This window comes from Sander lucioperca, chromosome 5, assembly GCF_008315115.2.
Source record: "Sander lucioperca isolate FBNREF2018 chromosome 5, SLUC_FBN_1.2, whole genome shotgun sequence".
In the NCBI taxonomy this organism is placed as follows: domain Eukaryota; kingdom Metazoa; phylum Chordata; class Actinopteri; order Perciformes; family Percidae; genus Sander; species Sander lucioperca.
Window position 1 is genome coordinate 35728781 of NC_050177.1, and position 16850 is coordinate 35745630.

The 16850-nt window shown below is 39.0% G+C and overlaps 1 protein-coding gene across 1 annotated transcript; it reads right to left on the reverse strand.

Annotated features, from left to right (window-relative positions):
* Positions 1–890: 890 nt before the first annotated feature.
* arcn1b (archain 1b) lies at positions 891–14105 on the reverse strand. Its single transcript, XM_031283536.2, has 10 exons — positions 13853–14105; positions 11071–11334; positions 10042–10221; positions 9537–9742; positions 9182–9343; positions 7304–7469; positions 6404–6551; positions 6111–6219; positions 3178–3382; positions 891–2624 (listed from the first exon to the last, which is right to left on the reverse strand). Exons 1-10 carry the CDS (start codon positions 13853–13855, stop codon positions 2535–2537), a joined length of 1533 nt encoding a protein of 510 aa, XP_031139396.1. The 5' UTR covers positions 13856–14105; the 3' UTR covers positions 891–2534.
* Positions 14106–16850: the final 2745 nt, after the last annotated feature.

Sequence of the window (16850 nt, forward strand, 5' to 3'; positions counted from 1 at the left end):
CTGCTAGTTAGCTAATGTTAGCATGCTAACACACTAAACTAAATGATGGTGAACATGGTAAACATTATACCAAACATTACCATGTTAGCATTATCATTATGAATATGTTAATGTTTGTATGTTAGCATTCAGCTCAAAGGTCCGCTGTGCTGAAGTACAGATGCTAGCATAGCTGTAGAGTCTTAGCCTTAACTTCTGAATTACTGGGTAATCTAAACCATAGCTATTACACTTTCAGGTTGAATCGCTAACAAGTCTTTGACATATGCAACTGGTGACACAGTGCTACAAGGCTATATTTAGAGGGTTACCAAACCAAAAAGGTTTGGGAACCACTGTGATTAACTAAAGGCGCCTGTACTTCAGTGGTACAATAAAGGTCAGACATGTGTCATGCATGTAGAAATACAACCTGTGGCTCACTGATCCATGTTTAGTCTGGCTTCTGTGACCCTCACAGTTAATGCTAATGAATGATGTCTTGCGTGACCGGACAGGATGAGTCATTCTGAGAGCCTAGAGTTGTGTGTGTAAAGTTGGTTAGTCATCACATAAGACAAAACAAAATGAACTACCTTAAATTTAAATTGAGTTCATGCAGGAAATACATGTTGTGGATAGTGAAAATAAATAATAAAAAAAAATAAAATAGTATGTATCCGGTTGGCATTTAGCCAGACTTTAACTGTACAGTCGTAGAACATTTCTGACTGCCTCTTTTTTATATCCTATTACATTTTAATCCATTTAATTGTAATCAATCCAACATTAAATTCCCATGAAATATAAACAAACGCTACAATACATTCTTGCATTATTGGTGAATCCCAACTCCCAAATTCCTGGTGCTTAAGTCAAGCTAATTACCAACACAAAAAGCCAAGTCAGACTTACATTTTCAATAATACATTTTATTCCATTAAAGATTCTTTTTTTCTAATTGTACACTGGAATGTTAAGATTCCCCTTCAGTAATTTAGTTAAAAATGCTCAATCTAGTCATTTTCAACCCCACATCGACACAACCATTGCTAAATTGAAAATTGGGGAGTACAAATGAAAAAAAAAGAAAAAAAAAAAAGAAAATAATAACATGAAAGACAAATGCTATATCTTGAATAATGTTGATGCACTATGAGAATTTAAGTAAAGGATGACTAGGTGGATGAACAGGAGTGTCAGCAGCAGAATTTACTGTGAGGGCTCAAGGAGTCTCTCTGCTTAGCTTGGATGTGTGGGGAATGGGTCCAATGTTAGGCTGCCAGCCTCGGATCCCTGCTCTGCGTGTTTGTGGGTGGGATATTTCCACTATCACGCCAACAAACATCACTCCGATCTCAGATCTAAAACGCCTTGTGGGATGTTAGATTAAGGGCTTGGATGTTGTTTTTGGGCTACGTGTTCAAAGCACTTTGTACTCTGTGATATCTGAGGGCTGATCATTGGACTTAAATGGACCAGAGTGAAACATGGCGTCTCTTTTTGATAAAGTGAGGAGGGGTTGCAATGGTGTTACAAGAAAAGATCAAAAATTCAACAGATGCAATAGTCTATTGTATTTACTGGTAGGTAACTTTGCCCTGCAGCTGACAATTCCTTACAAAGTCCTGCTCTTCACTGTTACATTTCAATAACCAGATTAGTGGTAAACAATGACGAATTATACAGCAAACAGTAAAAAATATCAGTTAAAAATAAAAGGACACAACAATTTTGCTGATGATAACCGCAGACAGTACAGACAATATACTGAGCACAGAGCCATATTTTGCTTTCAGCGAAGTGTTACCTCTACAAAAACTGAAAACTCAAGTGTCAACGAGAAGAAAAAAAAAACCAATCATCTGAAGTGAGATATCAATAGAGCAAATCACAATAGTTTTACCATTAAAGAGTGACAGGCTTATAATGATTGAGACAGCTACAATTCTGCAGTTATTACGGATAAGAAAATCTGAAAAGAAAGAAAGCAAAAACCCCATCATCGATGAACCATTGCAATGTGACCAAAGAAGAACGGGTGTGGAGGATGCATGATGCCCGGGGGGTGGAAACTACCAGCGCTCATTCTAGTAGAGACTGATACCGGGGGCATCAGGTCCCTGTTCTCCCTCTCTACCTCCTGGCAGGGTTTTATAGATGGACTGACGAGGAGACGGCCACTGGCCTCTCCTGCACCCCTGCAGTCATCCTCTACTTAGTTTGAAGTCCTCTTTACAGTTCTGCTTGGCGAACACAACAGCATCAGTGTAGCCTTCTTTTTTTTGTGTTTGTTGGGTTTTCCTGTTCAATTAACTCTATATATAGATGATCCTCTCTCATACAAACATATAAATACACCACCACTGCTCTGCTCCACCACAGGAAGAGGCTTTGCCAGAGGGGCTGACGTAGTCCTGTCGATGTACACAGTCTCTGAAATAGTATACAGGGTGGGCAGGCAAGAAAACTTCAATCTTTCTCTGAAGCATAGATTTGGACTTTTTTTTTGTTGGTGATTTTTTTTTGATTTTGATGTTTTCTTTGAATATTCTTTACAGGATTTCATATTTGTCGACAACAAAGGAGGTTTCTGAAGAGAATCTAATGGAGCTGTCGCCATCTACGTGAGTCACTTTGGTAACCTGGGAAAAAAAAAGGAAATGTACAGAATATAAGTAATTTATCATAAAGAACATTACTGAGCACAAGCAGGAGAGAGTTCATCGGTTTGACTTTTGCCTACATGTCTGAACTGTATACAGTTATCCATCCATGACATTTATTTAGCTTGACAGATACTGGGATTTTAAGGCTTTATGACAGAAGAGATGGATTGCATTAGACTGTACAGTAGAGGTGTTGAAATTAATCAAATAATCAATGCATCGAATCGTGGACATAGACGATGCTGCATTTATAATCGGCCGGGCCATAATCGATTATTTCAGTTTAAAATGTAATGTATGCCTAACAACCTTTCTGTTTACATATTCTGTTATGTTTTGCACATTCAGGAAGTGCCATGTGCTCAGTGCTGTAGTTTTATGTATCCATATTATTTAGTATTAGAGCACTGCAGAATGTTTTGTTTTTGAAGCTTGAAAAGCTATGAATTAAATATCCTATATGGCTTTAATAGAAAAATGTATGTGAGTGTATGTGACCTATACTCAGTGGTTCTTTTCAGTAACCCACCTGGATGTCGCAGTAGTTGCGCTTGGACACAAAGGACACATTGATAGGGAAGAAGTCATTGGGCTGTCCGGCGATGCTGAACTCCAGGCTGCCGGTCTTGTTGTTGGCATCGATGACAGGTAGGCACCACTCCAGAATGTTTCGCCTGCTGTCATGTTTGTACTCTCCATCCAGATCACCAATCACAGGGGCTCCCACACCAGACCTGTAGAGGAACAGGAAAACAGAAAGATGTCAATACATATAGCATACAGAGGTTTGAGGATTTTAAATTGGCATGCATGCCAATAGATTAGGACAACACGTGGTGCCAGAAACACTTCTTTGAGGGAAAAAGGCACACCTTTTCTATCCAGGGATGTGTGTTTAGATTAGATTATTTTTATTTTGTTGGGCTTTTCCGCCTTTATTTTGACAGGACAACTAGGTGAGAAAGGGGAGAGAGAGAGAGGGGGAAGACATGCAGGAGATCTTCACAGGTCACATTCAAACCCTGGACCTCTGCGTCGAGGCATAAACCTCCAAGTATATGTGCGCCTGCTCTACTCCACTGAGCCAACCCGGCCACCAGGGAAGTGTGTTTTGTATGACATGGACCTAATAGATTAGATTCAACTTTATTGTCATTGTGCAGCGTACGAGTACAAAGACAATGAAATGCAGTTACAACGGAATGCAGTCATACAGCCACACCCTATTAATTGGATGAAGCTACACACTGTCATGGCAGCTTCCCATTATAGGTTTGGACTGACATGACAGTTTGATAATACCAGGGTTTTCCCTGCCATTATACGGCTTAGATACACTGCCTAAGCATACAAACGTAAAAACAACGTGGAGAGCATCTGGACGAGCCGACACACGGGTCGGCACACAGCGGCAGATGCAGCCCACACATTAGCGAGTGTGCGGTAGGGTTGGGTAGCAGAACCAACGCCGCGTTATTATGGAATCCACGCAACTTCGAGGCAAGGCCTGCCCTTCAATAGCATTCACACACTACTATTGGCCAGGCGTCCATGCTTACACTAGGTAACATAACCCGATTTGTTCAGGTCTTTTCCCCTGACCAATCGGCTATCCTAACCTAAACCAGTCAAGGTCAATGCCTAACCCCAACGGGCCTGCTTCGTTGGGCGGGACTTGCCTAGAAGTTACGTGGGATCCATAATAACGCCTAAACGGCCGGTATCTACCGGACTGCATAGCAACACAGATTCCGGTGCCTCATTTCAGTGTTTTCAACTTCTCTCTGATGCAACAGAAGCATTGCTGCATGCGACGCTAGTTAACAATACACTTGGCAGGAGGTAACGTTAGCTAGTAGCTAGATTAAACACGGTTAAAATGCTGACAGCTAAACGGTGTAAAATGTGACTGTATTTTACTGTAGAGGATTCCAACACCCGTACAACAGTCTGCAGATGCCGTTGTTGGAGAAACAACACAGACGGTGCGTTTACTTGAAACTGGTGAGCCTTGTGGTGCATTCAAAGTTATTGTAAATTGCCCTTTTCCCATCTAGTGGTTGTTTTTGTCATTTAACAGCAATTTACGGTTCTTGTTGTTATTTTTTCTTTTAATATTTAACACTCCAGAAATATACTTCAGCATATGACATATAAAAATGTTCCCACACACCAGACTTATATGACGCTGGCGCATCCTCCAACTCCGGGAAGCCTTCCTTATCTCTCCCACTTGCCATTTCTACACGTGACGTGGCCTGCAGCACTCCACACTCCCACCGTTCTCTAAATACATCCATGCACTCCACTTGAGGAGCGGTCGGCTCGCCACCAACGAAAATCTTTTAAACTGACCTTTGTCGATCTGAAATGAAGACAGATTCAGCAACTGCATGGCCTATTTCTCGCTTAAAATGTTTTCAGAAACATGTTTCGAGCCGCCATTAGAGTCTGTTTTGAAATTCGGGAGCAGCCAGACCCACGTGATGCATTCGTCCAATCAGCTGCCATGTGTTGCGTTCGTCACGCTCATCCCGCTTGTCATTTCCGGTAAAGTGTTTTAACATAAGTGTCGAAAGTGGGCACTACGGCAGTAAGTAGTTAGTGCACAGTAGCAGTGTACTGACGAAACGTGCGACGCACACACACTCCGAACCGAGACTAGTGAACCAAGCGGTTTGGACGTTTTTTTCATGAACCGTACCACCTCTAGTGTGCAGGGGAGAGAGAAAAAGAGAGAGGTGTGTGTGTGTGTGTGTGTGTGTGTGTGTGTGTGTGTGTGTGAGCTGTACATGCTGCGAGTAAGTATGAAGTTAGCAGTAACGCTATAGTCGTTAAAGTAGCAGTGCAGTCTGTGTACAGTTTATCTGCCGGTGATTAAATGCTACAACTCCTCAAGACCTAAGCCAAGTTCCTGTGTCTTTCTTGCTACCTGCTAGTTAAAGTGAAGGGGGTCAGCAGCCACAGAGCTAGTGACAACTTCAGCACAGGTTTACTAACTTAAGGTGGGCTGGCTTTAAGGTGGACCAGCTGTTCTCACTTTAGTGTTAAGCCAATAAAGTTTTTTGCTTTAGTGACCTCCCTCGCTTTAACTGACAACCACTAAACTTTATGCAAATAATTGCGTGATGACATCACCACTATGCTAATGAGCGTATGACATCATTTACACCTAAGCGCTCTAAAAACCCTGGATACTATCAAGAGTGGCTTAAAATTAAAACTACAATATTAACCAGATTTTAAGTCCTATAAATAGTCCCTAAATGCCATTTCAGACACTTTTACACAAGAATACATTTTGTATTATTATTTACATACTTATATTACTATTATTTTATGTTGATCTCAGCGCTGAGGACAGTATAGTATCAACTGCAACTCAAAACTGCTAATTTCAATGCATCAATAACCCACGCCAAACTCATTCAGAGCCTAAACGTGTTTAGTAGATGTACTTACGGTACAGGAATGCTGATGACCACATCGTTGAGCTCGAGGCTCTCCTCCTGCAGCTCGTATTCGATGTTGACATCACAGCCACTACCACTCTCTGAAGGCCAGCAGTTTACTGTGGAAGGAACAGGACATATTATCAGTCACATGAGACACCAGTGTGACTGTACAGTGCACAAAGACTAAATGGTTACAATGAATAACTGTATACGGCAAGGCTGAAATAAAAACAGCAGCATCACATCAAAACTGGCTTTACTCCACGAGTCCCCAGATAAATCCCATGTAGTGGCACTTACTGGTTAGAGGTATGAGGGACTCGTCTGTGGACTGTAGTCTCCACTTCAGCACACCAACATCATTGTTGAGAGGGAAGGACTTCTCTGGGTTTTTCAGGCCAATCACTGAGTCAGCTGTGAACAACTTCTTGTCCACATTGGGATGGGTCTAAGAAGAGAAGATGCAAACATATAACTCACTCATAATATATATATATATATATATATATATATATATATATATATAACTCTGGAAATGGAACAGCAACCATTTTTGAGAAACATTTTAAATAACTGGTGTTTTAGTATGCTGCTTTTTTTCTTCTTTGTTGAATGCATGTGTGAAAAGCATGAAAGATGATGTCGATCAAAAAACATGATTTACATAATATAACCATAAGCTGCCTCTATACTGTTGTGTATGGGATAGTCTATATCCACGACCTTCCACTTGCGGAATTGCCCTGTTACCGTAGGAAATTCCGCCGTATGTCCTTTTTTCCGACCAGATTTCCGTTACCTAACGCTTCCTTTGTGTTGGAATTCTAACCTCTGGTGGATTTATGAGGACTATGGTTAACTGCTCCTCAGATCTCTGCAGGGTAAATCCAGACAGCGGAGTTTTCTGTTGCACGACTAAAACAACCTTTTAACGTACTCGTTCCACCAAAACAGGTGCCTTCCCAAGGCTATTTTTCAGCGGCACCGGGGCTCCATGCAGCGCTTAGCGCTGCCCATGACAATTGTGATTGGTTTTAAGAAATGCCAATAAACCAGAGCACGTTTTTCTTGCATCCTGGAATGCTGCGTGGACTAGCCAGACCCTCCTCCGCAGCGTTGTGGAGGAAGGTCTGACAAGGTGAGACTTTGTATGGTATAACATTGTCTCCAGAAAATGTTTATAATATGTGGTACACGTACTTGCAGTTGCAATCCTTTGTTGTCATTATTGTTGATAATGAGGCGGATGCGTCCGCTCTTGTCGTCTGTGACTCGGAGCGTGATCATGCCCAGCAGCTCCATGTTCTGTAGGCCGCCGTCACGTCCGCAAGTCAGCGAGATCTTCTCCTCCACACGCAGATGTACACTGGAGGGGAAACACATCCCAACAGCCTTTAAGTAATGATTTACACCACACAGAAGACAGTCAAATCAGGTAATATACATTTATCAAAGTGTAAAATGAAGTAAGCCTCAAAACACAGCATCTGGACTATTAAAGAAAAGAAAAAGACTCTACTTAAAGCAAGAGTAAATGGTTGGGTTTATGAGAGGTGAGCAGTTGATTACTACAGAACAGAAGAGGCCTCACTTATTGGTTTTGCAGACAGACCTCCAAAATATTGGAGGCGAACAAAACTGAATGGCCAAGTTCAGATTTTAGTACAAGACAAATATCTTCTCCATGTTCTGTCAAACCAATATAATAATAATTCTAGTCATACATGAAACATGAATACTTGTCAATTCATTGAATCTAAAACTTCATGAAAAGCTTGGCGTGAGTATTCATTTGCGTTTCAACGACTCTTATTACTGATCTCTAGCGCTTTAGAATGCATAGCATTACCCAATGCATTATTTATTCATCTATTTATTCATATTTGAACTTTATCTATGAACTGTCTTTTTATGTGCTACTCTTCGTGCCTTTTATTTGCTCCTCTGGGACAAATGAAGTTATTTGAATTGAATTATAACTAAAAGCAGCTACTGCTGCATTAAAGTCCATATCATTTTCAATGTATTGTAGGAAATGCATTACATTATTGAAAATCAATTTATTGAATTTAAAAGGAAAAGGCTTATTAGCCTATGAAGTCATAAAAACAAACAATATATTTGATGGAAGTGTACACTGTTTAACTAGAGCTTTACTGCATTACTGTTAAATATTTGTTCATCATATCATGTTACACCTAATTCATATTTATGTCATAATAAGGGCTGGACCTGAATCGGAATTTTCCAAGTCGGCTTAGTTGTGTTTTTATTAGGGCTGTCAAAATTTAGTAAGTAAAGTACATTTAAAACAGAAAAAACTGTGCGATTAATCGCTAGTTAACTATGGAACTCACGCTATTAAACGCAATTCAATAGTTTCGTTCTAGACCACACTATAATTTACGAAAGACCCAACAATTTGTTTTTCATAAATACTCAATGTTATGACTGATGTTTTTTCTACAACACAGCTTAACTTGATTATGAGTAATGTATTGTTCAGGACAGTCAGGAGCACCTGCAGAGCAGCCGACCCACACTAAACTCTGATAACTGTTATACGTCAAAGTCCCACATTTTACCTGTAAGATGCCTTTGCTTGTCATCTTTACACAGTCAAAAAAATGTAAACGTGTGCATCCTGGTCATAGTTCAGTTATACATTTTTATTAATCAACATTTAGGGTGCAGCCCTGGTCATAAATATGAGTTTTGACTTATAGAGCACTGTGTGACCGACCATGCCACATCAACCCTCAATAAACACTTTTGTCAAACCATTCAAGAAGTTTCTCTTTTTATGTTTGATCTTTTCATTGTTATCAGATCAAAATTAATAAATACATGAAGACGAGTACTTGGTGTCATCATAATTAAATAACACTTTTAGGGGGGCTAAGGCCACTTCTACGTTCAGACAAATTCTTCAGTATATTATCTGAATTTTAACAAGGTCTGCAAGAACCACAGCGTTATCACTTATGTGGAAACAAGCATTGAGGTCCTTATAAAAACTCACAATTCCAAAGGAAACAATATTTATATTTAATCATAAAGACTGTGATGTGTCTGTACCTCTCCACATTGACTGGTGGTGGTAGAACTTTAGATACATCTGAGCCTCTCTTTCCTGAGGTGGGCATGATGGTTTCACCCTCAGACTTGAGCTTGTCAACAAAGTTGTCCACCTCTTTCCCTTTGGCACCCAGTTTCAGGGCCTTACTGGGCCCACTTGGTCTGGAAAGAAGAAAAAAAACATCATCTTTGAACATTGGTCTCCAACCATTAAAAAGAACATCAACACCCCCAATCAAAACTACAATGACTGGCCACAAAAGTCCCTTTGCACTACGATGCAACTTAACACAATAACAAAAAGAGAATTTCAATTTCAAGAGGATTTTACATATGCATTTCTTGGTAGGTGTACCTGACTGTAGCTGGTGTGATCTTGGGCTTCTCAGGCTCGACGATGGTGTCTGTAATGATGGACCCTGATGAGACGCTGGTCATGCCGGCGCTGCCAAAGCCGCCGAAAGCTGGCACCTTCTTTCCAGAGCGCTCAGCGTCCCTCCTTGCCTGCTGCAGCTCCTTGGCCTTCCTCCTCATCTCTGCCTTGGCCTCTCTTTCCTGGGTCTGTGAGTTAATAAACAGTTAAAGTTGTTCTAAATGATGTGACAGTTATACACTGAGAAACAATACGTGATCTTCACTGGTGTTGTAATTGCTACAAACTTGTGCAGTGTTAGGAAATTATTTTTAACACAGAGTTAATAGGATGGAAAATATCTGCAAAATCCATTCCCTCACTTGTGGAGACTTGTGTAAATCTATACAGTACAGTAGCCATATCTACAATGTGATACAATGCACACTTAGTATAAGATGTAACACAGTATTGCTGCCATGACCCGATTTCCCCATAGGGATCTCACCTCTCTGACAGCACGGAAAACCTTCTCCTCATGGGAGTCCATCTCTGTGAAGGTGCGGATCTGAGCCAGGTTGACGTTCTCTCTGTAACCTAGTGCCACAATCTCATCGAAGGCAAAGATCAGGTCAAAGCAGTGCTCCGATATTTCGCTTTCCTCCAGCACACGACAGTACTCTGGGATCTTGAATGGTAGGGAAGAAGAAGGAACATCAGACAATTTAACCCAAGCAAGCATTTTTTAAGAAAAGTGACAGAAAAACTATTTTTACATGACGGTCTTGGCTAAAGGCTTGACTGCTGACAACTCCACAGATCCTGATGTATCTGATCGTGAAATAAAAAATAAAAAAATAAAAACTTTACTAAAAACTGTGAAGTTGTTTAAACATTGGCTCTTTTGGCTAAACTTTATCAACAATGCTTGTTTTCTCATAATTTTTGCGTCATAAATGCAACTTTCACCTGTTTCTGACAAGCTGTTTAAACAAAGCTATTTTAAACACGTCAAAGAAACTATGTATTAATACAGATGTCAGGCTCTGAGCAATTGTAATGATCACACTTGTATCGCCACATCATCGGTTTTTTTTTTTTTTTTCCATTAGTTTTTTTTGCTGTGCTTGTCAAGCACTACATGACAGCTACATTTGAAATTAAGGTCAGCAAAAAAATTGAATTGCTCACAAAGGATCGTACATATAAAATTATACTGGATTATATATATATATATATATATATATATATATATATATATATATATATATATATATATATATATATATATATATATATATATATATATATATACACACACACAAATTGTTTGACTGTCATTTGCATCGACTATTTAGGAAAATCTGTGTAAAATATAATTTGCATAATTTGGAACACACTGTATAGGTAACTAGTATAGACCTACAGCTACAGAAGGTAAATCATTTTCCATTTCTTCACACTGCAATGTGACATGTTAACTTTACGTCACACTGATGATGGACATTATTTAATTTCCAGGCCATGTTTTCCTTACCACACGGGAGAAGAGTCTGAGTGTCTCCAGGTCTTCCAGGATGTTGCTGTTCTTGGTAGTGATGAGGACCATGTAGAGTTTCTCCAGTGGCTGGTACACGTAGCGAACACTGTCTGTTTCCACAAAGGTGTGCTGCTTGCCCATGTTCATCAGTTTAGGGAATGCAGCCAGAAGACCCTCAATACGGGTCCGGGTCATTTCAACAAACTGCCGCGATACAATGGCCTTGCCGGCCTTGGTGCACACCGCCGCTGCCAACAGCACCTACAGGAGAAGAGAAAACTTGACTGTTGTGGTGCCAACATAGCTTCACAATGTTCAGCACATTGTGCGTGCATAATTTCTTTGAGCATGCAAATTTAACCGAATGGCAAAATCAAGTTATGGGGCAAAAGGAACTTAATGCTCAAATTAGGTTGACAGTTCCCCCGTTTGCTTCCACTTGCAGTAACCCGAATCCCCACTAGTGTTTGCACCTTCCTAGAGAGAGCATGTCTTGCAAAGTTAAACATCAGCAATTTAATATCGACTTCAGACAAAATTGTGTGGCAGATTAGGCAACCACAGACCTACTCAGGTAGCAGTACAACTTATATTATTGGTTTGCACTGTTCAAGGCGAAGTACTATGTTGAGTTTTGGTGGTAGAAGACTGTACTGTAGGAGTAGCAGTAGGGATGGTCAATATATCATATCAATATCGTGATATGAGTAATATGACACAAGGGTTATATGTCCCTGGTTTTAATATCTGGATTACAGTAAAGTGATGTATTTTTTTGAACTTACCAGACTGTTCTAGCTTTTCTATTATTTGCCTTTACCCACTTAGTTATTATATACACATTAATGATGATTATTTATAAAAAATCTCACTGTGTAAATATTTTTTGTAAGCACCAATTGTCAACCCTACAATATCGCCGCAATATCGATATTGAGGTATTTAGTCAACAATATCGTGAGATTAGATTTTTTTACATATATGCAGAATTTGACAATGGTGACAAAACGTTAAGTCGTGTTTACGGTGGGTGAATGTCTGCCGACATTTTTAAAACTTTAACTGGTGCTTGGTGAGGCGTTCTCATCAAACTTAGAGACAACGTCAGCATGGACAGATATATGTTTCCAGTAAATTAACTTACATACATTTTTTAATTTAGCTTAATATAAGTAGTACTTTTAGGCACCGACTGAATTCCATCCATAGTATCGAAAAATGCCTCGTCATTCAATACAAGATTTTAATACCTAAGGAGTAAATCTCATCAGCGTCAGTGAGCCAATAATGCAGCATGGTTGTATCAAGATCTAATAATGTTTCCAATTGGCTGGCCTAAAATGAGTCTACACACCGATCCCATACCACGTAATTTAGCCCTAGTAAAAAAAAAAATAGACTAACCCTAAAAAGGTAGTTACATCCGGATAAAAGCCGTTGGCTAACGTTACGGCTAGCTCTCTACAAGCAGACCAAACTGGAAATCAATTATTCTCCCAGTTTGGTCTGCTTGCAGAGAGTGCAACAGAGTGTAATGTTGGTCACAGCTAACATTAGCAAAATATCCGCAATTTAGCACTATTTTACACTGAAACATCCCACCAGTAAAACGGCATTGAGTACAGTATGCAAAGCTTTAGTTTTGAGTGGTGGCAGTAGTGTTGCCAATTTGAGTTTCACTACTGTTTAATACTGTTACTGTATTACTTAAAATCTGTATGGGTAAGTTTATTTATTTTAAAAAAATAATTAGAGGATAAACCCCTTGAGATCTCATTTTAAGGGGTCCATATTTATCTTTTATATTACTAAATTGTGGCTGCAAAGTTTTTTTTTTTTTTTTTTTTAAAGGAATTGTTATTTATGTCTAGATTGATTTATGTTTTTTTCAGTTATGACTGACTGTCAAAGTAGATAATAAAAGAAAGTTCTATGGCATTCTGTGTTTGTTCATGTTTTACAAAGAATTTAACCAGAGCCAGTCCATACAACAATGATAGCAATCACATCCATACAGGGTTAGTAGTATACAGATGTTAAAATATAGTAATACCTATATATATTTTTATTTTGAATTCACTGGTATCGGATCGGTACAGGTAACGTTATACTGTAGCTAGTTCTGGTAACGTTACCGAAATCGCTATCGGAAGGAAAATTTGCATCGGAACATCTCTTAATATTGAAAAGGTAAGCTTAATTTGAGTACACTATTTGTTTCACCCTGGTAAATGAATGAACTGTATTCATTCCACGTTGACAATGGCTGAAGTTAGAAATGAAAGACATCGACTGCATCGAACTTGATATGGACAAGCAACAATTGTGAATACATGTTGTAGCAGCTGGCTAACCATAATGATAACACAAATATACGGTATATGACGTTCGGTAAGGTTTGTTTAAGAACGGTATCCAGGGTTGCCTGGCTGGGATGACAGCAGGTAACGTTAGCTCGGATCTGGCTAGTGACAGGAGCTAGCTAACCCTAGCGCTAGTTAACGTCAGCAACGTCTGCACACTCTGTGCCGCCTACTCACCTGAACATTGACTCTGTATAAAGAAACGACGACGCATTTATTTGATTTTAGCAACTCTATATAAGGTTAGCGCTGTCAGCCCGGTGAAAAGTAACGTTTGGTGTTCCTGTTATTTCGCTCTTGGAGAACCTAGCTAACTGATACCTAGCTTTAGCTAGTTATCAGGTTAGCCAGTGTTATGATAATTGCTAGGCCCGATAAAAGCCAGGGAAATATCTTAATTTTCGACTATCACTCACCATTTTGGTCTCTCTCTATGGTACGACGATCTTCCGTCTCTCGTGTTTCTTGATTTTTGTGATTTCTAGTCACTCTAGAATAGCAAGGTGCAGATATACAGCTGACTCCAAGTTGTGATTGTTAGCTAGCTAGCGTCAATATGGCAGCAGTACAGAGCCACGTCTCCACCGGAAGACCAGCGATAGAACCATTGGATAGAACTGCCCACCGTAAAAACCAATGACGTGGGCCCCATGTTGGCCTTGTTGCATAGATAAGTTTCTCGCACTACTTCCACAGGCGTTTCTTCCATTTATTTAGATCCTCGTGTGGTGCCGACAACTTGGAAATATATAAAACATTTATATATACACAGACGATAGTATGCAGTTTTTTTATTTACTAACAAATATTGTAAAATATAAAACTACCAAAAATACCAGGGAATCAACATAGACATAAATCATAAGCAGTTCAGAAATGTCATATAGGGTGCATAGATCTAGGGTTTTAACAGCTTTCTTGTTTTTAGAATATAGGATTGGAATGACAAGTTTGATATCATTTCCAAAAATTGAAAAGGATGGTTTATGATTGGAAAATGTATGAATATGAGATTTTGCGAGATATACGATCAAAATTGATGATGAAGAATTGCTTTGGTAGCAGAGTAAAATATATTTATACCTTTTTATAGGAAAGGGGAAATTCAGACACAATATATTGTGAAATAAATGTACAGACATCTTGCCCAGAAATAGAAGAGTGGGGACATGACCAAAAAGATGACATCGATCTTCTTGAACCATTTGACAAAATGAGCGGACCACGTCAATTAGTAACTGGGCAGAAGCTCTACCCTTACAGAGTATTATAAACTGGTTTATGATGACTTAATTGATTGTTTCGCAATATGCACCAATAAAGCACAATATCGACTGACATGATTAAGGCCCTAAGCTGATTTACTACCTGATCTTGAGGCCATGTCTTGTAGAGGGTCCCTGTGTGGAAATCAAGTTAGAAAACCTTTATTGTTTCAATTTGTGCTTGCATAATCCCAAAAACAATTGGTTCAATTAAATTGTGCAAACCATGGGGACAGGTGATATTCTATCAAAGAAAGCACAAACAATGTCACACTGTCATGGCTTTAATTATCATAAATCAAACTTTAAAGATCATGGTTTAATTTGATAGTAGCCTACCACACGTTGTCATTCTCAACTGAAGTTTATACTCCACCATATTAATAAAGACTTCACAGTGTTGCAGTAACTTTCTTTGGTCACATTATTTAAAGTGTGTGTAGCCTACTGCCAACTCTATTTATTCAGCGTGAATAGGTTTTAACACATTTCACTGTTCCTTTGTCTACAATATCCAAGAAAACTAGGGGCATGAGGGCCAGCTGTATAGCCTTTGAAGTTGTTTAATGAAACTTGCTTCCACTCCCTCCCAAAAGATTGTCTGAACATTTCCTTTTGGCAATATGTTCTCATGGAAGTAGTGACAGGTGTGGCACTTGACATTCAAGTCCAAAGTTGATGTACTGGTATTATTATTATGGCCACACCATCAGGTCACATCTGGAAGGAAAAAAATACAGCAGCTTTAAATTAAATTCTAATAGATTTTCTTAAATCTTCTAATGGCCTACTAAGCTGTTCTGATAGTGACAGTCTTCAGTAAATTGTTGCATTTTTTTTTCGTATAGCCTAGAATAAAGACTGTAGGCCTACTTTATCACAGCTAATACAAAAAACAACCAATCCGCAACCCACACGTTATACCCGTAGGGTATTTCTTATTTTAACATAAGGCTCCTATATGTTGCGTAATATCCGAAAGAGGAAACTGAAAGACGGAACAAGGAAACGACCTCTAGCCGGATCTTGGTTCCGCGTTCATTCATTAGAGGAGCTATGGGAGCTGCATGAGAGGAGTTCCCTGGACTGTTTTCAAGGATTTCGTGTTTTTTAAGGGTCTCTTTGTCAAGTAAAGCGCGCTGTTAACCCGTGCGACGTCGGCAAAGTGAACCGGACCATCGACATGTCGGAAGAAGCAAGTTCTCCGGTAGGTTTTAAGTAAATTAACCCGGTAGTTTGCACATGCTTGAAGCTCCTTTAGAGCCGTATGTTTAGTTCTCGCTGTGGATGGAGAGTGCCATTTCCGTATGCCCCGTCATTTGGAGAGCGATGATTGGTTAATCCGTTTGTCTGTTTCAGTGCTCAGTTTTCTATTGGACGATTAATAAGAGATGATCTGTCTGTCAAACGTTGACAGATACGCGCTAGTAAAGCAAACGAACAGGTTTAAGGGTTGACGTTGGAATTATACCGTTTTAACCACTTAGTTAATCTGCTATATGTTCATAAACTACGATACTATATTGTATGCATCTTTTGTCAACACATTAAAATCAGAAAAGTAAACTGTTCATCTGCTAAACTTTACTTTGACACTTCCAAACATATGGCAGTTAACTTTCGTATTTTAGCTACATTTATAGTCTAATTCCAGTTTTACGAAATGGGCAGCATTGCTTTTTGGTAGTAGTTTAAATACAATCAACACAACAACAAGTTAGGATTTTTCTTATTAGACTAGGCAAAATCATGGATCTATAGGATTAAGTGCTGTTTGTTCTACTTCGTAGTGTTAACTACTACATATACCAAACTGTAAAAATACTCCAATACAAGTAAAAGTCCTGCATTAAAAATATTACTTTAGTAAAAGTATATTCAGTATATTCATTAAGTTGTCAGAAAAATGTCCTTAAAGTATCAAAAGTAACGTTACTCAATGCCAATATGTATGAATATATACTATAATATAGAAGACTATAGGATTATTAATACACATGCATTGATGTTTAAGCAGCATTTTATTCTTGTAGTTGATTTGAGGTGCAGCTTATTTTTACAGCTCACTAAAGTTTGACTACAGCTGTCAAACAAATGTACTGCAGTACAAAAAATGACATTTTACAATTTCTCAAATTGTGATGACATT